This window comes from Myxine glutinosa, chromosome 5 (assembly GCF_964187855.1).
Source record: "Myxine glutinosa chromosome 5, kmMyxGlut1.1, whole genome shotgun sequence".
In the NCBI taxonomy this organism is placed as follows: domain Eukaryota; kingdom Metazoa; phylum Chordata; class Myxini; order Myxiniformes; family Myxinidae; genus Myxine; species Myxine glutinosa.
The window spans coordinates 84706465-84732157 of NC_136265.1; the positions used below are offsets into that span (position 1 = coordinate 84706465).

Here is a 25693-nt window from a genome sequence, read left to right on the forward strand (position 1 = left end):
TTTTGGTTTGGTTTTGCAGGTTATTGCTGAGAGTTTGGAAAGTTACTGAAGTTGCACCAAATTGAACCATGAATTACCTTTCAATGAATCGATGCATTGCGGCCATGAAACATTACTACAAATGTAATGAACAACCAACGATGGCAGCACGCCGTTTGGCACAGGAATTTGATATTAACCCACTTCAGGGAAGAAACATACAATTGATTGTCGAGAAATTTGAAGCAACAGGGTCGGTAGCCACTGCAAAGAAGTCCGGTCGTCCGAAAACGGCAACGAATGTAAAACGGCAAAGTAAAACAGCTTGGTACACTTCCGTAATAATTTTCCCCCGAATAAATGGTTAGATAAACATGTCCATTTATTTATACCTTCTTGACACTGCAATACAAATGTCAAACAAACAATCAACTGACAGAAATATATATATATATATATATATATATATATATATATATATATATATATATATATATATATATATATATATATATATATATAAACAGCAATCGGGCGCTACTTTTGACTCGCCCTGTATATATATATATATATGCTTAAAATGGCGATATAAATTCGAGAATGTAATGTGTGTAGTTGTAGACAACATATGTTATATCTATGGATAGGAGTCATGTTTTGCCTGTTTTATATCTGGCAACATTGAGCGTATGACGTCAGGAGAGCAGTTCCAAGATGGCGGCTCCCTTCGATACATGCACCAGGGAGGAGCAACGTTCTGTCATGTTTCTTGGGAAGTGAGGGTGTGAATCCCAGTGAAATCCATCGTAGAATGAAGATGCAATATGGCGACGCATGTTTATTGCTGCAGCAGGTGTACGACTGGGACAGGAAGTTTAAAAGTGGAGTGTCTCACACAGTCGACACACCAGAAATGGTTGCAGGAGTTGAGCGTGTGTTAAGGGAAAACAGTTGCATTATGCTGGATGAAGTGGTCTCCGAATTGAACATTAGCCATTGTTCAGCACACCCCATACATTTGTCACAACGTGCTGGGGTTCCGCAAAGTGTCTGCATGGTGGGTGCCCAGACAACTCACACGCAAACTGAAAGAACGGTGAGTGGACCGCATGTGAAGAACTTCTTTGACATTACGAAACAGAAGGCGACGCTTTCTTACAGCTCATAGTGAATGGGGATGAAATCTGGGTCCACTACTTTCAGCCATAAACGAAGATGACAAGCAAAGAGTGGTGTCATTCAACTTCACCGAAGCCCAACAAATTCTGCATACAGCTATCCACTGGAAAAGTGATGCTGATGCTCTTCTGGGATAGCCGAGGCCCACTTTAAGAGCATTACATCCCCAGAGGGACCACAGGCACCAGTGCATCATACTGTGACCTCCTTAAAAATAATCTGAAACCAGCAATCAGATCAAAATGTCGTGGACTACTCACTACCGGTGTTTTGCTGCAGCACGATAATACTCAGCCCCATACTGCCCGCGCTGCAGTTGCAACAATCGAGGACCTGTGTTTTCAGTGTCTTCCTCATCCACCTTACTCGCCAGACCTCGCCCCTTCGGATTGCCACATCTTTGGGCCACCTAAAGAGACGCTTGGTGGAACCACTTTTCGATCCGAAGAAGAGGTCCAAGAGACGGTGCACGAATGGCCACACAAGCAGCCCAATTTTTTTTTCCCGAGACGACTTCAGGCCTGAGTAAAGCGATGGAAAAAAAATCATTGAACGCAATGGAGATTATCTATCTATAATTCCAGTAATCTCTGTGTGTATGTATGTATGTCTGTTTGTCTGTGACCGCTGTTTCTCGACAACTACCGGTCCGATATACTTGAAACTTGCCAGGTATATTGCTGGGGACCCGAGGATGTGCCTTTTCAAGGTTTCATATTAATCGGAGAAGTAGTTACCGAGCTATGTCCAAAAAACGATTCAACCAATCAGAGAGCAGCGAGCTATCACGTGTGCCGAACGTGGCGAACAGACTCTGCCTCGGACGGCACATTTGAGAGCGTATTCATTTATTTCACGTTGGCAAACTATGTTGGCGTTCAACTATGTTTTAAAACTAATTAAAACTAATTTGCGATTCATCGTAACTGCGATATGCGACCTTCCGGACAGTGAAGACTGCACTTCCGGCAGCCAATCACAGAACGCGTTGTTGCGTAGGCGTGGCCGATGTGAGAGCGAGCCGAGCCGAGCGCGTGCGCCATTACGGTTCGTAATTCGATTTCTTCCGGAGAAAATAATAATTTCTCGATTTCTTATGCGCATTATTTCTCCCAATTCAGTCAGAGCGAAGGGCGGAAGCGAAGAGCGTTGTTTTTTTTGTGTACGGGCGTACGGGCGGGGTAGAGCGTACGGGTAGCGTTTTTTTTTTTTTTTTTGGCAAGGAACGGGCACCCACGTACGGGCATGCCCTAGTGTTGAAAAATAACAGTTAAACACTTACATGCAATAAACAAGTTGTCAAAAATATTTTAAGGTTACTTATTCACTGCCCCTCGTGTGTGTGTGTGTGTGTGTGTGTGTGTGTGTGTGTGTGTGTGTATATATATATATATATATATATACACACACACACACATACATACTGTTGTGGCCAAAAATATTGGCACCCTTGCACTTTTTTCAAATAATGCACCATTTCTTCCAGAAAATTGTTGAAATAAAAAAATATTTTGGTATCCACATATGTATTTCTGTGGTTTGCAGTGGAACAAAACAAACAAAAAAAGCTGAAAAAATTACGAAATCTTAGCTTATTCCACACAGAAATCCTAAAATGGCCTGGACAAAATTATTGGTTCCTTTTTGAAGTTGTTAGAAATAATTAGATTTCAAGCAGGTGATTCTCCTTTACTTTGGAATTGAAGTCACCTTGGTGAATTGCCGGTGCCTGCAATATAAAAATCACTCATTCAACCAGTTTGAATAGAGAAAAGGAGCCATTCTGCTGTTTTGTGTCAATGTGTGCACCGCAATGAGCATGGAGGAAAAAAAAGAAAACCAGAGAATTGTCTGAGGAGGTCAGACACAAGATTGTGGCCAAGCATGGACAATCTCAAGGCTACAAGTCCATCTCCACAGACCTTGATGTTCGTGTCCACTTTACGCAATGTTATCAGGAAGTTTAAGGCCCGTGGCAATGTAGCCAACCTCCCTGGACGTGGAGGCAAGGAAAAACTTGATCGAAGATTGCATCAAAGGATTGTTTGAATGGTGGAGAAAGCACCAAGATCAACTGCCAAACAGATTCAAGCTGACCTTCAGACACAAGGTACGACAGTTTCAACTCGCACCATCCATCACCAACTCCATGAAAGGGGGGGGGGGGGGGGGTTCTATGGTAGGAGACCCAGGGGGACCCCACTGCTGAGAGAGAGACAGAAGAAAACCCGACTGGACTTTGCCAAAACACACCTGAACAATCCTGAACTTTGCCTTCTGGGAGAATATCCTGTCGACAGATAAGACCTAATTAGAGCTTTTTTGGTAAAGCACATCATCTCTATGTTTATAATCAAAATGAAGCCTTCAAAGAAAAGAACACCTTCCCTACAGCCAAGCATGGAGGAGGTTCAGTGATGTTTGGGGTTGCTGTGCTGCCTCTGGCACTGGGTACCTTGAATGTGTGCATGGCATCATGAAATCAGGAGATTACCAAGGCATTTTGGAGCGCAATGTTCAACCCAGTGTCAGAAAGCGGTGTCTCCGTCGAAGTTCATGAGTCTTGCAGCAGGACAATGACCCCAACACAATTCAAAAAGCACCCAGGAATGGTTCAAGACAAAACGCAGGACTGTTCTGAAGTGGCCAGCAATGAGTCCAGATCTAAATCCCATTGAACACCTGTGGCGAGATCTGAAAACAGCAGTTGGGAGAAGGCACCCTTCAAATCTGGGAGAACTGGAGCAGTTTGCACAAGAAGAGTGGGCCAAACTCCCAGTAGAGAGGTGTACAAATGAAAGCCCGCTTGGAGTTTGCAAAAAAGCACCTAAAGGACTCTCAGACTGTGAGAAACAAGATTATGTGGGCTTTCATGTGTCTTTCACTGAGGAGAGGCTTCCGTCTGGCCACTCTGCCATAAAGCCCAGATCGGTGGAGTGTTGCAGTGATGGTTGTCCTTCTGGAAGTTTCTCCCATTTCCACACAGGATCTCTGGAGCTCAGCCAGAGTGACCATCGAGTTCTTGGTCACCTCTCTTACCAAGGCCCTTCTCCCCCGATTGCTCAGTTTGGCCGGGCGGCCAGCTCGAGGAAGAGTCCTGGTTGTTCCAAACTTCTTCCATTCAAGAATTATGGGGGCCACTGTGCTCTTGGGAACCTTCAATGCAGCAGAAATTTTTTGTAGGAACTTCCCAGCAGCTGCTGCTAGAAATGCAGCAGAAGTTCACCAAATCTGTGCCTCGACACAATCCTGTCTCTGAGCTATGCAGGCAGGTCCTTCGACCTCATGGCTTGTTTTTGCTCCGATATGCATTGTCAGCTGTGAGACCTTATATAGACAGGTGTGTGCCTTTCCAAATCATGTCCAATCAATTGAATTTACCACAGGTGGACTCCAATCAAGGTGTAGAAACATCTCAAAGATGATCAAGAGAAATGGGAGGCACGTGAGCTAAATTTCAAGTGTCATAGCAAAGGGTATGAATACTTAAATGTCAATGTGATATTTCAGTTTTTTCTTTTTAATAAATTTGCAAAACTTTCTAAAATCATGTTTTCTCTTTGTCATTATGGGGTATTGAGTGTAGATTGATGAGGGAAAAAATGAATTTAAACGATTTCAGCATAAGGCTGCAACATAACAAAACGTGAAATAAATAGCACCGCAAAGCGGGCGTAACCCCTCAGCCCATGCATTGTGGAAACCAATTTCAAGATGGCTACCGTAGCGGCCATATTGAAAATCGCAGCACGCCCATTTTCGAAACGAACCTTCCTCTACTCAACCCCAACACACACTGCAAACATGGATTTAATCGGACAATCCGTTCTGCTCAAAATTGACGGAAACCTATTTCAAGATGGCTACCGTGGCAGCCATATTGAAAATCGCAGCACGCCCATTTTCGAAAGGAACCTTCCTCTCCTCAACCCCAACACACACTGCAAAAATGAATTTAATCGGACAAGCCATTCTGCTCGAAATTGACGGAAACCAATTGCAAGATGGCTGCCGTGGCGGCCATATTGAAAATCGCAGCGCGCCCATTTTCGAAAGGAGCCTTCCTTTACTCAACCCCAATACACTGCAAAAATGGATTTAATCGGACAAGCCGTTCTACTCGAAATTGACGGAAACCAAAAGTTGACGGACGCCCGGGCACCGCCCGTGACGACAATACCCCTTAGCTCAATTTGGGTTGAGGGGTGAAAAGTGAAGCGGTTTGAATACTTTCTGAATGCACTGTATACAGTTGAACCTCTGCATAAGGCATGATACTACATTTGGAACCTCTTTTAGTCCGCTTATTTGCCCTGTGATAACAATACGTTTTCCTGGAAAACCCGGATATAGCGATCGCTTTGTCCCAGCAAGTTGAGCCTGGTGTTCAGTTAAGATGGCTGGCTTAATATCTTAGGGTCCTGAGTTTGAGCCCCTGTCATGCCGTTAAAATAACACGAGGTGGGTTGACTTGGCTTGTCATCCTTCCAACAACAAACAACAACAGGCATTTTCCCTGCAAGAGCAGGGGTTAGCCTTGCAGGCCCCATGACAATCTTCTCCATTTTGCCCTATTTTCTGCATCTTCCCTTGTTAACCCCCTTGCCCACATTTCTTCTTCCACCACCTTTAGCCAAGTCTTTCTTGGTCTTCCCCGTCCTCCACTGCCTTCTACATTCATTTCCATCACTCTTCTCAACCAGTCACTTTCATCCTTCCTCAACACATGGCCAAACCATCTCAACCCGTTTCTCTTCACAACATCAATCACAGGCTCTATTCCCATCATCTTTCGCAATTCATCATTTGTTTTCCTCTCTCTCAACGATACTCCACACATGCACCGAACCATTCGCATTTCCACCCTTTCCAGCCTTCGTTTCTGCTCTACATTCATGGAAGGGTGGGTCAGGAAGAAGAAGAAGCCATACTACCAAATTCGTACACTTCTGGAATTGTTTGATTTATTTGTATTCAAATGTCTGGTGATTGTTTTGTATTTATTTATGCGAATGTGTACTTGTATATAACTGTCATTGACATTCATTTAAAAAGGCTTCGGCACTATCGAGCAATTTTTTTTTTTTTTTTCAAACTCCCAAAAAACTAAGAATCCCCCCTTGAATACTTTCTGAATTTCTGAAATAATTTCTGAAATAAATAATAATTTCTGAAACCCACCCCACTAAAACTCCCAGGCACTCACTGATGAAGCTCTGAAAGTTTGATGAAGATCCGTTCAGCCATATCTGAATAAAACGCGGACACACACACACAGACAACTCGCATTTATCTTCTTCTATCTATATATATAAAAGAAAGTTTTTGTTTGTTTGTTTGTCTGCGCAAGCTAATCTCTTGAACGGTGAAAGATAGGAAGAAACCTCCAATACAAAAAATGTCGGGACGGGCCCCGGGAAGGTTTTAAGCTTGGTGGCGAGGCTGGTCGAGGCCCACCCACCTCGGCCGGGCCGGGCCCATTTCGCAATTAAAAGGTGAGCTGAATTATGGTAGTCAATCTTCTACGGCCGCGAGGTAAAAGCTGAATTATAATAGTAAATGCATTCAAAAAGAACCAAAAATGTCGGGACGGGCCCCGGGAAAGTTATAGGCTAGGTGGCGAGGCCAGTCGAGGTCCACCTCGGCTGGGCTGGGTCCATTTTGCAATTAAAAGCTGAGCTGAATTATGGTAGTCAATCTTCTACGGCCACGAGTAAAAACTGAATTATAGAAGCAAATTCATTCAAAAAGAACTAAAAATGTCGGGACGGGCCCCGGAAAGGTTATAGGCTAGGTGGCGAGGTCGGTCGAGGCCGCTTCGGCCGGGCTGGGCCTATTTCGCAATTAAAAGCTGAGCTGAATTATAGTCGTCAATATTCTACGGCCGTGAGTAAAAGCTGAATTATAGTAGTAAATTCATTCAAAAAAAACCCGGGCAATGCCGTGTGCTTTCGGCTAGTCTATATATATATATATAAAGATAGTTTTTGTGTGTTTTTGTTTATTTTTTATTTTGTTTTTTTGTATACAAGATCGAGGCTCATGAAAAAGCTGACATTAATCACACAAAAAGTCAAACTGACACATAAAACACAAAATAAGGGGAGCGATAGACAAGATGGGGAGAGAGGGGGAAGGACACAAACACAACATTGGAGAGCAGGGACATCGAGAGAAATGTGGGGAGAGGGCTTGGGGGGAGGTGGGAGAGGTATAAAACATATGAACACTGCAAGGACTTCCAGGAAAGAAGTTGGAATTTCAAAAAAATGTATCTGGGGTGAATTGTCGGGTTTAGCAGTTTGTTTGTTTGCACGCGCTAATCTCCGCTAATCTCCTGAACGGTGAAAAATAGGAGGAAACCTTTAAAACAAAAACTGTCGGGACGGGCCCCGGGAAGGTTATAGGCTAGGTGGCGAGGCCGGTCGACGCCCACCTCGGCCGGGCTGGGCCCATTTCACAATTAAAAGCTTAGCTGAATTATAGTAGTCAATCTTCTACGGCCGTGCGTAAAAGCTGAATTATAGTAGTAAATTCATTCAAAAAGAACCCGGGCAACGCCGGGTGCACTCGGCTAGTATATATATATCTATCTATAATTCCAGTAATCTCTGTGTGTGTGTGTGTCTGTGTGTGTGTGTGTGTGTGTGTGTGTGTGTGTGTGTGTGTGTGTGTGTGTTTGTCTGTGACCGCTGTTTCTCGACAACTACCGGTCCGATATACTTGAAACTTGCCAGGTATATTGCTGGGGACCCGAGGATGTGCCTTTTCAAGGTTTCATATTAATCGGAGAAGTAGTTACCGAGCTATGGCGATTTCTTTACCAAACTCCGTAAGCCGTTCGCTTTGGACCAAACCATTTCATGTAAATAGAGGGGGGGGTTCTGTGGTCGTTGCGAATGGACCAAACCATTTCATGTAAATAGAGGGGGGGGGGTTCTGTGGTCGTTACTGCCACGTGGTTTCAAAGTTTTTTTTTGTTGTTGTTTGCACGCATGCTTTTTTGCACGCACGTACGGGCACCCACGTACGGGCACGTCCTAGTATATATAAATCAGGATTTAAATTTAATTCAAAAATTGATCCAGACGTCTATTCTCTTTGAAACATTCAAACCGACAGAGGTAGTTATTTATCACAGCATCTGTAGAATTTTCACCCTTTTACTCAACCCCATTTCCCTGTTATTTGGTGGAGCAAAAAGTCAACTGAGCTTTATATATATATATATATACTATATATATATATATATATATATATATATATATATATATATATATATATATATATATATATAATTTTATTTATATATATATTTATTTATAATATATTTATATTATATATATATATTTATATATATTTATAATTTATTTATATATATTTTAAAGCTTTATGACCCTCCCCACACTCTTATTAACCTTTCCCATACTCTTATAAACACTTCCTATACTCTTAAACACTTTTTACACTCTTAAACATACGTAATTTTAACAACATATAAAATTCTAATGGGTTCTCACCATTGAAGATACTGTAGCTACCCATGGGTCCCCCAAGCAAGACCAGCATCAGAATCTCCTTGCTCCAGCCGGTGACGTCACCGGCGGGGATCCCCGGCGCGAGAGTGGCTGGTCACGTGACCGCTAAAGCGTGCCGCGCTTTGCGGGTATAATCAGCTACACCTGTTGATCACGTGACCACCGAAGCACGCCACGCTTGAGAGGCGTGGCTTTCGGTTTCTGGTTGTGCTTTATAATTCAGCCCGATAAGCGGGCTTTGCAGTGTTCCCGAGTTGGTTTTGAGAATAAATATCTTCTCGGACGAGTTTGTGTCTTGCCCGTCATTTCGTCCGTATCAAGCAAGAGCCCCGGCTCTTCAATACTACAACTTGCGTGATGAAGATGATGATGAATTAGCTGTGCAGTACTGATGACGATGAAGGTGATGACGATGATGAATGTACTGCACAGCCAGAAAGAGCATTACAGTTACCCATTACGTGGGTAACTAGCGCAAGTGGAAGCTGCCGCATCTGCGTTTTCCATACGCACGACTCTTTGTCTACCCTTCTACTGTACACTATGTACAGTATTTTATTTCTTGTAATATGTTTTAATTACTGTATTTTTCTTATTTCTTTACGTTTTTTAATTTTTTAGGCTAGAAAATGCTTATTTTACCACAAAAATATTTAAAATAATAGTATATAAAAATACATTTATACCGCAAAATCCCGCGATATAGCGAAAAATCGGCGATATAATTTTACATATACTAGCGAGAAAAACCCGCGATGTACCGAAGCCGCGAAAAGTGAACCGCGATATAGCGAGGGATGACTGTATACATAAATCTTCGCTTACATTAAAACACATTTTTCAGGTTTGGTTTAATGTAGAGCAAGTTAGGGGGTTTAGCTTGTCAGCCATTAAACTAACCCCTTTTCCCCCCATAGGCCCTGTGTTTCACCATCGCAGAATCATCACCTGCGGCACGAATAGTAAAATTTTCGTGGATATGGCTAATCGGTTCAGGCACATTTCTGTCTATGCTGTCAATGACGACTCTGCAGTAATCAATAAAACTGTTTTGTTGGGATTCTCATGTTCTTTGGGAGTCTGACTGATTTGGGAGGAAGGGGGGGGGGTGGGAGGAGAAAGGGTCAGAGTGTTGGGATTGTCATGCATGTGCTATATATGAACATCTGCACCTGTAGAGGAAACCAGGTGAGGTTTGAAACAAGGGGCTTACCTTGTGTAGCTTTCTGCACCTGGAAGTGTGTGTGTGTGGGTCTGTTCATGAAAAATTGCTCACATAAAAGTTTCCGACCATTACAAAACAAAAACCCCTATAAGACAGTCGTTGATACCATGCAGAGAATGCATCGTGCGTATTGAACTGTCATTTGTATGTTAGGGCTCCAAACTCTTTCCAAGTTTAATAAAAACCTAAAAAAAACTTAATGCATTATGGAGGCCAACGAGAAGTTCTGGCAACGAGTGAAAACAATTGTCATAAAACAAGACAACTTACAAACTGTTGGAGGTAACAGGGAAGCCAAGGGCAAATGAACCTGGGGTATGTTTGCCCACATGCAGGGGTACTCCAATAGCATTCAGTCCTCAAGCTCGGGTTCCAGTTCGTTTTCCAAGCAATATTCGTAATCAAACGTCAGGGCCAGCTTCCAGGAGCCTACAGCCATAGGCCTCAGCGATCGCAGGAAGCAGGGCAGTCATAGCTTCACAAGTACTCACGCGGTGCCCGAGTTCTTGTGTCAGTGAAGTGACTCCACGGCCCTCGAGTCCGCACGGCACAATGTGCTGGAACCAAGAGAGGTCGGGGTCACAGTAGAGGGCCAAGCCATGCGTCGTGATGTGACGTGCACAGTGAACACCTTGTGATGGAAATTATTTGGAGGGTGAGGGAGGGGATGGGGAGATGATAGGTTAAATGGTTTTGGAAACACTTTCACTCTCTCCAAACCATGAATAGAAAAGGTATCACTGCAAGGCCCACCAAAAGCGCAGAGCTTCTTGTTGCCCATCCACACGCCAGTTTCAGGTGGGCCACGGGATTCTGCCTTCCCCACACCGAGTGAACGACACGTCGTTGTGGCCGCATGCCTCAGCTGCTCCACATGCAAACGTAGGCCGCATCGCCGCCGTGCCAAATTGATCACCGGATAGGCCACGAGCATACCTGGCCCGAAGAATGTTATCAGGCCTCCACGGTCTGTTCGTTGAAAGTCCGCTCCAAGCTTGCGTAGCCGAGCTTCTTCATCTGGTGGGTAAAGGGTCTGAGTAGAAACATTATCGGACTTGTCGTTAAATCAACACTTCCTGGTGACTGGCTTTACAAGGTATTGCTGCACGACTCGTGCACGTACCTCCGCCACCAAAGGTGGACGGAGGTTGCATTTTCAGCCCTGTCTGTTTGTCTGTCTGGGAACAGGATATCTCAAAAAGTTAGGGATGGATTTGGACAAAATTTGGTGGAGAGGTTGGGTGTGCGACAATGACAAAATTGATTAAATTTCGGTGAAGATCCAGATCCGGATACAAGAATTTTCTTTCAGTGATTCTTTACCATTGAGTGATAGGGCTAAAACCGATATATAACGTGATATTTTAAAAAGCTGTGGAGGAGTTATGACTAAACTTGGTGGACGAGTTCGTTTGGTGACAAGAACAAGCCGATTTGATTTTGGTTCAGGTCCGAATCCAGATCCGGCCTATCAGTGGGATCCAAAACGTAACTATTCAGGCTGGCGGAGGTTTGAGCTATACCGAGTGCCGTTCTAGTTGGTTTGTGCATTCCTATGTTGGCATTCCCATACGGACCCCTGGCTCATGATCCAGGGAACCCAAGTTTAAATCCCACGTACCACATGCGTTGGTCATTTGTTCACGCACGTCCTGAGAGCTCGGTAAATTAAAATAAATCATAATAAAATAAATCATAAAATAAATAAAGAATAATCATAAAAATAATGAAAATAATATAACAAAATAATAATAATCATAAAATAAATAAAGAATAATCATAAAAATAATCATAAAATAATAAAAATTATATAATAAAATAAAATAATAATAATATAATAATAATAATCATAAAAATAAATAAAGACTAATCATAAAATAATCATAAAATAAATAAAGAATAAGCATAAAAATAATCATAAAATAATAAAAATAATATAATAAAATAAAAATAATATAATAATAAAAATAATAATAAAAATAATAATCATAAAAAAAAATAAAGAATAAAAATATGTCACCCACAGGGTGAACCGTATCTTGCCAAAATGTGAAAATTCCGTTTTTTCGTCATGACGTCATCAAATGACGTCATAGCGTCAAACTGTTTACAGATCTGGGAAGCACTCATCAAGGGCATTCATATGAGGTATTACTCGATATGGTACCTACGATTTCAAAATTTGACCTTGGGGTCAATAATTTTCGACCTCCAGCGCTAACCATGAAGGTCAAGGCCGATCGCCACCAAAAACTAATCAGCTGAGCGCCGGACCATATACTAGATTCCCATGAAGTTTGGAGACGATCCGATCAAAGTTACTCAAAAAATTAGTGTTTCGTCGACCTCCATGATTGACCACAAAGTGACCTTGACCTTTGACCTTGACCTTCAAAATTTTGTGTGCTGAAGGGTATCTCTATAGGACTCTGATATGCGAAGTTACAGGAGTTTCCAATAATAACTGTGCTCTACAGAGTGACCTAAACAATGCGAACTAAAGCAATACAATATACATGAAAAGTGCAGTTTTTTCGTCATAACGCCGTCAAATGACGTCACATTGTCAAACTAGTTATATGTTTGGAAAGCACTCAACAAGGGCTTCAATTTGAGGTACTACTCGATATGGTAACTGAAACTTGAAAATTTTACCTTTTGGTCAAAATTGAATGACCTTCAAAATGACCTTGAAGGTCAAGGCCGATCGCCACCAAAAACTAATCAGCTGAGCGCCGGACCATATACTAGATTCCCATGAAGTTTGGAGACGATCCGATCAAAGTTACTCAAAAAATAAGGGTTTCGTTGACCTCCATGATTGACCGCAAAGTGACCTTGACCTTCAAAATTTTGTGTGCTGAAGGGTATCTCTATAGGACTCTGATATGCGAAGTTACAGGAGTTTCCAATAATAACTGTGGTCTACAGAGTGATCTAAACGTGAAAAAAAAAAGATTAACCACAAACAAAAAAACAAACAAACAAACAAACATACAAGCTGACTAATACATCTTGCAAAAACTTCGTTTTGGCAAGATAATAATCATGAAATAATCAAAATCATAAAATAAATAGGTAAAATAAAAATATCGATAAAGCTCGATAAAGGTAGAGCTTGGTAAATGACCAACGACATCATCGTCCTGCACGTGCTTTATATACAAGCCCCACAATGAGCCCGAGATTAACACAATAAATAAATAAGTAAAATAAAACAATAAACTTTATATACAAGCCCCACAATGAGCCCGAGATCAACACAATAAATAAATAAGTAAAATAAAAATATCGATAAAGCTCGATAAAAGTAGAGCTCGGGAAATGACCAACGACATCATCATCCTGCACGTGCTTTATATACAAGCCCCACAATGAGCCCGAGATCAACACAATAAATAAATAAGAAAGCTAATTCTACACTTGGCACGATGCGGCCCGAAGGTTGAAAAGAGCGAGTGGAATACAAAAGAACATTCCACTGCGTGCCACAGAATCTTGGCACAAGTCTTTTCAAAACGCATTTCACTCCGAACCCTATGGTTGCACACCAGCGCTTTCTGACCAAGTCGTGAAAACAATCGAGGCCATCGAATTGCCACCAGTGGGATGATGGTGCGGAACAGTGGGAAGCCATGATGCTGATGGTGCGCAACAACTTGTGCACAGATCAACAGCACACTTGGTAGACAGCAGTGTACCTTTTGTGCACAGATCAACAGCACACTTGGTAGACAGCAGTGTACCTTTTTGCACCAATTAGTTTAAAGACATTTGTAGACAACACGTGACTATCGGAATGACATGAATACCAAATGAGGCCTTTTTACCTCCGCCACCAAAGGTGGATGGAGGTTATGTTTTCACCGCTATCTGTTTGTCTGTCTGTTTGTGAACTAGATATCTCAAAAAGTTGTGGACAGATTAGGACGAAATTTGGCAGAGGTAGTGTATGTGATAAGGACGAAATGATTAGATTTTGGTGAAAATCCGGATTCGTGTACCTCCTCAGAGCCCTATTTTTCCAATGCCTTGAACAAACATTGGTACATCAGGGATGATGAAGCTTGTGGTGAAGTTTCATCAAAATTGTGTGTGTAGGTTCTGAGAAAAAAGAAAGGAGAAAAGAAAAAGAAGCTCCAAATATGTAGAATCTTAATAAATCACAAATTATACAATTTAATGAGGAATAGTAATAATCTATATAAATAAAACACAGTTTGTGTGTGTGTGTGTGTGTGTGTGTGTGTGTGTGTGTGTGTGTGTGTGTGTGTGTGTGTGTGTGTGTGTGTGTGTGTGTGTGACCGATAGACTCCTAAACGGAGAGGCTCACGTGCTTGATATTTGGCATAGACATGGCCATTGAGCCTGGGAAGGACATGGCCTACCTCAAAATATTTGACGAGATCCATATTTTATATTCATATGTACCTCAGCGCATTTCAGCGAGGAACATTATACACGGAATCTCAGCCTGTGCCAGAGCAGCTCACTGATTCGCTCAGAGCGATCACGTGATGTTCCATCCTCGCTGCCAGACCACTGAACGGAAAATATATGGAATGACCATTGCCATTCACACCACATAGGTGGAGATGCAGCTACCGGGCGCCATCTTGGTTGGCACTCGATGCTGGGCGATGGTGATTTCCATCACGCGTTTGCACGTAATTCAGAGCGAAAAGCGATTGCGTTTTTTCACCTTTTGTGCGATCGTGTTTTGTGTCGATTTTTGTCGATTTTGTGCGATATGAATTAAACGTCTTTGCAACAGCTGTGAAACGTCTTTCCACAACCCTTCCTTAACCGATTGAAGCAGTTTATTGCCGCACAAAATGGCATTTTAACAGTTGTCTCGCTTTTAAAATCTGGGACATGTTCAAAGCAAACGAGATCCGCGAAGCGAGTTGGTCGAGTCGTGCTAACCAAGATGGCGACACGGCGGCTACACTTTTCACTGAGTATGAGCGTTCTATATATTTTCAATTCAGTGCGCCCGACTCGCTCACATACTTGATTTGTGGCATAGACATGGCCATTAGGCCTTCACGGTGTAATTTGTGCGAGGCTTTTGTCCGAGTGAGCTTGAGTCGAGAGGGCGAATGTACGGGTTGGGAATGTACGGGTCTCCCTTCCCCTGCCCGGCAATGCCGGTACTGGAGGGCATCACAGGATCAGTGAGTCTCCAAAATCCGCTTCGTGCTGTTGTATTGCGAAGATACAGGACGATTTCGCGATTGTTGTGCTGCTCTCCTCCCATGAGAACTGCAACGTCATTGTTGACTGGCCCTCCCCTTCCCTTACCCCGTCCCCCTTCCCTTACCCCGTCCCCTTCCCTCCTCCCCGTCCCCTTCCCCCACCCCGTCCCCTTCCCTCCTCCCCCTCCCCTTCCCCCCTCCCCCTACACTTCCCCTCCCTTTCCCCCTCCCCTTCCCTCCTCCCCCTCCCACCCTCCCACTCCCTTTACCCCCTCCCCCTTCCCCCTCCCTACCCCTTCCCTTTCCCCCTCCCTACCCCTTCCCTTTCCCCTCTACCCCCCTCCCCTCCCCCCCTCTCCTCCCCTCCCCCCCCTCTCCTCCCCTCCCCCCCCTCTCCTCCCCTCCCCCCCCTCTCCTCCCCTCCCCCCCCTCTCCTCCCCTCCCCCCCTCTCCTCCCCTCCCCCCCCTCTCCTCCCCTCCCCCCCCTCTCCTCCCCTCCCCCCCTCTCCTCCCTCCCCTCTCCTCCCCCCCCTCTCCTCCCCTCCCCCCCTCTCCTCCCCTCCCCTCCCCTCTCCTCCCCCCCCTCTCCTCCCCTCCCCCCCTCTCCTCCCCTCCCCCCCTCTCCTCCCCTCCCCTCCCCCCCTCTCCTCCCCTCCCCCCCTCTCCTCCCCTCCCCCCCTCTCCTCCCCTCCCCTCCCCCCCTCTCCTCCCCTCCCCTCCCCCCTCTCCTCCCCTCCCCTCCCTCCCCTCCCCTCCCTCTCCTCTCTCTCCTCTCCTCCCCTCCCTCTCCTCTCCTCCCCTCCCTCTCCTCTCCTCTCCTCCCCTCCCCCCCTCTCCTCCCCCCCAATTCCCCTCCCCTCCCCTGCCCGGCAATGCCGGGTACTTCAGCTAGTAAAGGAATAAAAGTACCACCTTTAGAGGCCACTTTAGAGGCCACCAAAGGAATAAAAGTACAATAAATATATATTTACATACAAATAAAATTTACTCCCCCCATCCCTAAATGTGTGAATCTCAAGCATCAGATGCCTCTGCTCCAAGGTGACAGATCTCTCGTTGCAGACCGCTGCAAATAAACCGGACATAATCTGTTTAACAGAATCCTTCCTCCCACAGGATGCCCCTGACTCCCTCCTGCCACTTTCCAGCTATTTTCGACTCTGGTTTGATCAACCTGAACCCCATGTTTTTTTTGATTTATTGAAATTCACCCTAAACAAGACCTAGGGCTACAAAGAAAAAGAGGAAAAACTGGCAAAACCTTCACTTGGTCCTATAACAAGGAAACCTCCACACAGGACAGCTGTACAGGACGAGGTAACTCGGCCAGGTGGAAAAATGTTTTAATTATTTTTAGCCTTATTTATTTTTTTACTTTTAACCCTTTGAGTACGGATGACGTCCAGTGCCGCAACCCCCGAAAAAGTTTTGTGTACGGATGACGTTACTACACGTCATCGACTATCTTACTATAATTCACGAAATGTCCGTCCGTTCGAAGGTACCGCAAAACGGCTCAACCGATCGCAACGATATTTTGGGTGGGTATTCCTGGGACCCCTGGGAGTAAAATAGGCTATATTTTTTTCCCAAAATTTTCCAAGTTTTCCAATTTTCCAGTTTTTCCAAACACGATGGAATAATATTTACCAATTTGAACAGTGATGTGGCTTTTGTTGAAATTCTACAAATACTGTTTATTCTACGTACCAGGAGAGAGTAGATCGACTCCTGACGAACTCTTCCAATATAAATGTGCGGCTCCGAAGTAACATTTATTTGATCATTTGCATGTGTAAAGCGACTGAGAAACAGGTGTAGCGGCCACTTCCGTGTTACAGATTCGGCGCGCACTCTTCACACAAAAACGTGCAACTAAGAAAGACGTGTAGCGGCCGCTTCCGTTTTGCAGAATTCAATCTTTTTTCAAAATTGGCGCCATGTACTGTTTAGATTTTGATGATTTGTGTGTGATATGATTCAACGGATGTTTATATGAATCGTTTAAAATAAAATAAAAAGCCTTCAATTTCTCATATTTTGCCTTTTCATTTGGGCCTCCCAATTGAAGCCCCGGGTACCGTTGCTAGTACCTATACAGAGATCGTCAGTACGTGGTTGCATTCCCGTAATGCCAAATTAATCCCGTACTCAAAGGGTTAACTAAATTTAATTTTCATATTTTATAAGTGTACATGAATAACTCAATTTCTCACTCTCCGTGTACCGCTCTTATACCTCCGAAGCCACAGGAGTAAAATTGTATGTTTTATTTATTAATTTGTGTTCTCCATATTCTCATAATAAAGGTTTGTTGAAGATTTGTTGGCAAAAGCTCAATTAGTAAAAAAGTAGGGCTAATAATCTCCATAACTAATTATTTTCCCAATATATTCTCATAATAATAATAATAATACATTTATTTTATATAGCGCTTTTCAAGAAGCCCAAAGGCGCTTTGACAGAGTACAAAAAAACAAGCGCAAAAAGACAAAAATCAATAGGTAAATAATCAAAGCAAAAGGAAGGAGAAGGAGAAGAGATAGTCAAGGGTTAAATGCTGTGGGTTAAATGTTGAATGCAATGTTGAACAGGCGAGTCTTGAGTGATGTTTCGAATGTGGTGAGTGAGGAGGAGTCTCTGATGGTGTGAGGTAGTGAGTTCCAAAGGGTGGGAGCAGCGATGGAGAAGGCCCTGTCCCCCCAGGATCTGAATTTGGTCCGCATGGGGGGGGGGGGGGGTCAGGGGGTTGGTACCAGTAGAGCGGAGGTTGCGGGTGGGAGTGTGTCTGGAGAGGAAGTCAGTCAGGTAGGATGGGGCCAGGTGATGAAGGGCTTTGTAGGTCGAATTTTACAAATTCCGTAGTTCGCGTAGGTTGAACGCGCATCAGGTGCATCAGGCGCATCAGGCGCATCATCCACGAGGGCGCATCAGGATGAACTTTGGCCGGGGAGCGTTTGGGCGCGAGGCGCGTTTGGGCGCCCCGGTCTGATACTGCCGCCCACGCGCATAACAACGTGTGAGTGCACGTGGGTCCCGGCGGTCCCACTGGCCTAGCGCTACCATGTTTAGACAGCGAAATCCATCCCCGGGCACCGGCACCTACTCCCGGAAGTCGAGAGAATAGCGGCGCCAGGCACGGTAGGACACCCGCGGAGCCCCGGCGGACCAGAGACGCGCGAGCCTACGCGAATTTAGTTCGCGTAGGAATTTGCAAATTTGCAAAATTTGGTCGAATTTGCAATTTGCAAATTTGCAAAATTTTGCAAAATTCCCCAGATGCTCATAATACATTCTTTGTCAATAACTTAAATTGATTGACAACTTAAACCGATCATTACTTGTACTTATATCAGCTCTCATAGGTGCCGCAGTTCAAACAATGAATAATAGTAAATATCCTAATTTTAAACTTACCCTGGACATTCACAAGCCCCAAATATGTCCTTCCCATCGGTGTTCAGAAGCACCTAATACACATACAGTCCATTCACTGGTAGCGATCCATCAGGAGGTTGTGTAGCACACGTCCATCCACTCGGACCTGGTCAGGAGATTGTGTAGCGCAGTTCCATCCACTCGGACCTGGTCGGGAGGTTGTGTAGCGCAGTTCCATCCACTCGGACCTGGTCACGAGGTTGTCTTGCGCAGTTCCATCCACTCGGACCTGGTCGGGAGGTTGTATTGCGCAGTTCCATCCACTCGGACCTGGTCACGAGGTTGTGTAGCGCAGTTCCATCCACTCGGACCTGGTCGGGAGGTTGTGTAGCGTAGTTCCATCCACTCGGACCTGGTCACGAGGTTGTGTTGCGCAGTTCCATCCACTCGGACCTGGTCGGGAGGTTGTGTTGCGCAGTTCCATCCACTCGGACCTGGTCACGAGGTTGTGTAGCGCAGTTCCATCCACTCGGACCTGTTCGGGAGGTTGTGTTGCGCAGTTCCATCCACTCGGACCTGGTCGCGAGGTTGTGTTGCGCAGTTCCATCCACTCGGACCTGGTCGGGAGGTTGTGTAGCGCAGTTCCATCCACTCGGACCTGGTCGGGAGGTTGTGTTGCGCAGTTCCATCAACTCGGACCTGGTCGGGAGGTTGTGTTGCGCAGTTCCATCCACTCGGACCTGGTCGGGAGGTTGTGTTGCGCAGTTCCATCCACTCGGACCTGGTCGGGAGGTTGTGTTGCGCAGTTCCATCCACTCAGACGTGGTCGGGAGGTTGTGTAGCGCAGTTCCATCCACTCGGACCTGGTCGGGAGGTTGTGTTGCGCAGTTCCATCCACTCGGACCTGGTCGGGAGGTTGTGTTGCGCAGTTCCATCCACTCGGACGTGGTCGGGAGGTTGTGTTGCGCAGTTCCATCCACTCGGACGTGGTCGGGAGGTTGTGTTGCGCAGTTCCATCCACTCGGGCCTGGTCGGGAGGCACAGCCCTTTCTCTCAAGTACTTTTCCAAGTATTTTCAGCCAATTTCAGAAGTTTTGCGAGCCATTTCAGGTCACAATCCTTATCCTGCACACACACACACACCGAACATTCTGGGGGCAGATTACGTCACTTGGAAAGTCGCGCATTGGACAAGCACATGATCGATGGGACTTGAACGTGGCTCCTCCACTTCATGAGACAGGGGTTCAGATGGTTCGACCACATTGCACAATAGTTTCAAAAGGCACAACACCTTTAACGCATTGCGTTCATTTTCCTTTGCCTCAGGTGGATTGTCTGCTCTCCCCTCGTCAGTGATCTTCTTCTTCATTCGTTTGCAACACCTGGCTGCATGTAGCATTGATTGCTGGGGTACAGCTGTGCTGCTGATGCAGTGCCCCCCCTATAGGTCATGACAGGAATTTCTCCCAGTGTGCCGGCGATAACTCGCCTACTCTCCGCAAAGTTCGCCCTGGGGGTTTTAACGTCCATCCGAGGGACGGCGCACCCATTGATGCTACAGGAGTGTTTGCTCTGCCGCGACACGAAGGAAATGCCGAAGCGATACCTGTCGGAGACCCACGGTGTACACGGGGTCGTGCTCGCAAAGCACGAGCACGTCTGGAGCATGGGCCCCTTCCTTCCAGCGCGCGTCTGGATTCGAGCGCCAGTCCGTTCCGTCCAGGTGGGCTCGGTGCGCCTGGACAAGCCGATTCTGCACGTCCATAGCTCGTCCATAAGGTACACGGCCCAGGCGTAACACGTAAAGAGGAGGTACCCCAGACGGCATTGTCACTGGGACCGGTGACGCGAACGTCCCGACTGTAGCTTCGATGGGATTGGGCGCACTCGCTGTATTTGCTACTTTCGAATTTTGATGCAAAATAAAACGGAACGTCAAGCAAACCACCAAAAGATTATCGAATGTACAATGTAAAATCCGTCTGAAGGGTGAAGAGGACACAAAAAAAGTCTGCTCGACAAAATAATGCACAGTACTGAAATTAACCAACCGTACCGCCATGGCCAACAAACACAGGACAACGCGTGAGACGCGACCTGTGCCTTGTTTCAAGGCTCCTGCAGCCTCTCGAGACATTTTCTTGTTCAAGAAAAGCATTTCGAAACAGAAAAGTTTCATCGGCTACCCGATTTTGATGAAATCAGTCTTTTTCCTATGCGCTATGACTATTACAGGATTCCCTCGGCCTGAGTAACCGAGCAATGAGACGGTACAAGTGACGTCATCAATTGGTGCACGAGAGCGCGCGTGCCACACACACGGCCATGTTGGAGTACAAGTGGAGGATAATCAAAATCATATACTGTCTCTAATCATATAATATCGTTAATATATTGCCTATAATCATGAAACTCCTATTTATTATGTAACTACGTACGAAACACCGTTTGTTATTGCTTACAATGTGTGTAAACCTACCCCACCAGACACCAGTATAAAATATAAATATAAAAAGCTCTTTCTTACCACTGACTTACTGACTTACTGATATTAATGTTTGGTACCTTCTGGCTGTCGTCGAGAGCTAAAGTTTGGCGTGCCGACGGACATCGAAACAGGTACACCGGGGTAAAAAAATCACAGGACCTAAGTAAGCAAAGCGTCTGTAAATGAAAATTTTTATTTAAAAAACCGTAAACACGTCAATCAATATGTAACAAATAAAACACCTCAATCAATATGTAACATTTGAAAATTGTAGTTTATATAATTGTAAACTGAAATAAACATGACAATAATGTCCCTAAATGAAAACATAGGGGCAATACCCCTGGGCGCTCACATGGGGTAGAATAAACAGTATACAACATTGACTAAAGGTATTTTAAACAAATTTCAATGGTTGCTAGAAGACAGGGCAGCATGTAGAATCATACTAACATAATCATAAGACTTTTTAAAAATATATATATTCTGGGGGAAACCCCCCCCCCCCCCCCCACCCGCCTCTCCGCCAACCCCATATACCTCCTCAGACCACAATTTTTCTAATGCCTTGCACAGACATTGATACATCACAGGTGATGAAGGTTGTGGTCAAGTTTCATCGAAATAGTGTGTGTAGTTTCAGAGAAAAAAGCAAATTCCTATTTTGAGGGGGCAAACCTGGCTCCATTTTGCCCCCGGTAAACCCCCTTAGACCACGATTTTTTTAATGCCGTGAACAAACTTTAGTCACAACACAACAATATCATTTGTGCAAAATTTGGTCATAATCCCATCAGCGGTTTCAGAGAAGAAGTGGCAAGTGTTTACGGACTGACGGACGGACTGACGATGCGCCATCGCATAAGCTCCCCGGAACTTCGGTCCAGGTGAGCTAAAATGAAAAAGCGTCTGTAAATGAAAATTTACTTAAAATATAAAATAAAACATAAATGCATCCACAAAACACAATCTATATCTAGCAATTGAAAATTGTAATTTCTATATTTGTAAACTGTGAAACAAACATGACAATAATGTCCGTAAATGAAAAAAGGAAAAGTGTCTTTAAATGAAAATTTACCTTAAAAAGCCATTCATACATTGACAAAAAAAAACATCCTCTATCGATATCTAGCATTTGAAAATTGTAATTTATTTAACTGTAAACTGTGAAATAAAACCCTCCATGTAAATGTACGTTAAAAAAACCCCCCATAAAAAACCAAGCACGTCCGTTAAAAAAAACTAGAACAATGCGACTGTGTCGCCAATATGCCTCCGCATAGTCCCACAATGGGTAGATGCCATCACTCTGCATATGTATGAGTAGGGGATCACGTTTGTGAAGTTTCGTGTTGATCGGATAAGGTTGGTTTTTCTATCCAAGATGGCTTCCAAACCACGTGACCTATGACATCATCATTTTCCAACTGTATGCAACAGTGCTGTTAGATTATATTTGTAAAATTTCGCATCGATAGGGTGAGCGGTTTCAGAGATATAATTATTTAATATCTTCCTTCAATCCAATATGGCTGCCAAACCATGTGACCTATGATGTCATAAAGTTAACATTTCAATACAAATGGGTCATAGATCATGTGCATGCAATTCAGATTTTTAGGATTATTAATTCGATTAAAACATTTTTGGCTGGTATACCACTTCACCTATGATGTCATCATTATCATGCTTTTGTTTCCCATTTGGAGTACTTGACAATGTGCCAAGTTTCAATTTTTTCCATTCAGTGGTTTCTGAGAAAATCTATTTTAATTATTTGCTTTTAATCCAAGATGGCTTCCATACCACGTGACCTATGACGTCACAATTATCATAAAAACATTCTGCATGGGTGTCAATCCTACCCTGAAAGTTTCGTCTCAATCGGACATATGGTTGCTGAGAAACACGAGGTTAGCCCGTACAGACGGACGTCCGTACGGACTTGGTCAGCGGAGGCATTAAAAAAAAAAAAAAGAAAGCTATCCAGCAGGAGGTTGTTGACGCTTGCCTTTAATCATAAAGCTTCTATTTATTATGTACCTCCATACTTATTGCTTACAAGGTGTAAGCATACCCCACGAGTGTATGTATGTGTATGTGTATGTGTATGTGTAAACAGTATATATGTCATCATCCTTATCTGCCATGCCATCTCCTTCGATAGTCTTCACCAACTCTTCAAGAAAGAAAGCATCAGCAATCATCATCAGCAAGTTCATGGAATCCATCATCATCGCAGTAGACATAAGGTCATTCCTTTTCTCCAACAGCCTCATCACAGATCATCAATTCGGATTCAGATCTGGTCACTCCACCATGGACATCTTGCTTCAACTCGCCCAACAATGGATGGAGAACCTCAATATCAGACGTGACATCACGGCCATCTCTCCGAACATATCTCAAGCTTTCAATAGTCTGGCATCCCGCCTTGCTCTACAAACTGTCTGCCTATGGAATCCACGGCTGACTCCATCTTATTCCTAATATTCATCAATGATCTCACTGACTCGATGGAAAATCCTCTTTATCTATTTGCTGGTTATCTATGTCTCTCTATCTATGTCTCTCAATCCTGAGAAATCCCACAACTCTCTTTCAGAAAGGACCGTCGGGCAACCCTCAACCTCCCATCCCTGGTCCAATTGGCCACCCGACTACAATGTACCGTATCCTACAGCTACACATCTCTTCCCAATCACACACACAAGATTCAAAAGGAACAAGCGTTACGCCTAGGTCCCCAGTCGGTGAAGTGATGTGAATTGACAAAGTGGAAGACGCAAGGCGGCCATCTTGGATTTTGACGTGGCCACCCAATTTTCAATAGCGTTCTTCCTTATGCCTAGATACACCCACACACCAGATTAAAAGTTGGTACTTCACTTATTTTTCGAGATATTCAGCTCACATGGTTCAGACATACATGGCGTCAGACATACATGGTGGCGGCCATCTTGGATTTTGACGTGGGTTGCACCCACACACCAAATTCGAATGCGGTCCTTCGCTTACACACGCACGCACGTATGCACGCACGCCCGCACGCATGCATGCCCGAACGCACGCCCGCACGGACACACTGACGGAGGGGAAAACCATAGTCCCCCTTTCGCTCCGCGGTGCGACAGGGGACAATAAACGGATCACCGGCCAGAATTTGACAATCTTTCCAACTAACATCAGGTGGTCTATTTGCGTGAATGAAAAATATTTTTTTTTTTTGCGAATGATCGACTGAAAGTTTGACTGGCAAATTTCGACGGTAACTTCATGGATGTTATACAGTCGTGGGCAAAAATATTGGCACCCTTGCACTGTTTAAAAATAACACAATTTTCTCTAAAAAATAAGTTGAAATTGACAAAAGTATTTGGTCTCCTCAATTCTTTATTTCACTGTTAATATGACAGAACCTTTGCTTTTGATTCAGAACTTAATATATCCTTTTAAATCAGGAAATAAATAGAAATGGCATTAACAAAAGTATTGACACCCTATATTTAATATTTGGTAGCACAACCTATGGACAAAATAACTGTAGTCAAGCTCTTCCTCTGGCCATGAATGAGCTTCCTACACCTCTCTACTGGCAGTTTAGCCCACTCTTCAGGCAGTTCAGGCAGGCAGTTCCTTCGACCTCATGGCTTGGTTTTTGCTCTGATATGCATTGTCAGCTGTGAGACCTTATATAGACAGGTGTGTGCCTTTCCAAATCATGTCCAATCAATTGAATTTACCACAGGTGGACTCCAATCAAGGTGTAGAAACATCTCAAAGATGATCAAGAGAAATGGGAGGCACCTGAGCGAAATTTCAAGTGTCATAGCAAAGGGTCTGAATACTTATGTAAATGTGATATTTCAGTTTTTTCTTTTTAATAAATTTGCAGAACTTTCTAAAATCCTGTTTTCTCTTTGTCATTACGGGGTATTGAGTGTAGATTGATGAGGGAAAAAATGAATTTAAACGATTTCAGCAAAAGGCTGCAACATAACAAAATGTGAAAAAAGTGAAGGGGTCTGAATACTTTCTGAATGCACTGTATCTCTCAGCAGTGGGGTCCCCCTGGGTCTCATACCATAGAACCCCCCCCTTTCATCGAGTTAGTGATGTATGGTGCGAGTTGAAACTGTCGTACCTTGTGTCTGAAGGTCAGCTTGAATCTGTTTGGTAGTTAGTTGATCGAGGTGCTTTCTCCACCATTCGAACAATCCTTTGCTGCAATCTACGATCAAGTTTTCTCTTGCGGCCACGTCCTGGGAGGTTGGCAACAGAGCCATGGGCCTTAAATTTCCTGATGACATTGTGTACGGTGGACACAGGAACATAAAGGTCTCTGGAGATGGACTTGTGGCCTTGAGATTGTCTATGCTTGGCTACAATCGTGTCTGACCTCCTCAGACAATTCTCTGGTTTTCTTCCTTTTCTCCATGTTCATTGCGGTGCACACAGTGACACAAAACAACAGAACGATTCCTTCTCTCTATTCAAACTGGTTGAATGAGTGATTTTTATATTGCAGGTACCTGCGACTCACCACAGGTGAGTTCAATAGCAAAGTAAAGGAGAATCACCTGCTTGAAATCTAAATATTTCTAACAACTTCTAAAAGGTGCCAATAATATTGTCCGGGCCATTTTAGGATTTCTGTGTCGAATAAGCTAAGATTTAGTAATTTTTTCAGCTTTTTTGTTTT

At 44.2% G+C, this 25693-nt stretch overlaps 1 protein-coding gene across 3 annotated transcripts; it reads right to left on the bottom strand.

The window, feature by feature from the left end:
• Positions 1-6100: 6100 nt before the first annotated feature.
• LIPT2 (lipoyl(octanoyl) transferase 2) lies at positions 6101-20556 on the bottom strand. Of its 3 annotated transcripts, none has more exons than XM_078778242.1 (4): positions 20107-20395; positions 10675-10954; positions 10413-10552; positions 6101-6407 (listed from the first exon to the last, which is right to left on the bottom strand). In XM_078778242.1, exons 1-4 carry the CDS (start codon positions 20326-20328, stop codon positions 6249-6251), a joined length of 801 nt encoding a protein of 266 aa, XP_078634368.1. In that variant the 5' UTR covers positions 20329-20395; the 3' UTR covers positions 6101-6248. The 3 variants fall into 3 exon arrangements, with proteins under 3 accessions (XP_078634368.1, XP_078634367.1, XP_067972960.2); XM_078778241.1 differs by lacking the exon at positions 20107-20395 and adding an exon at positions 18537-18674; XM_068116859.2 differs by lacking the exon at positions 6101-6407 and having other exon boundaries at positions 10021-10552; positions 20107-20556.
• Between the last annotated feature and the right edge of the window lie 5137 nt (positions 20557-25693).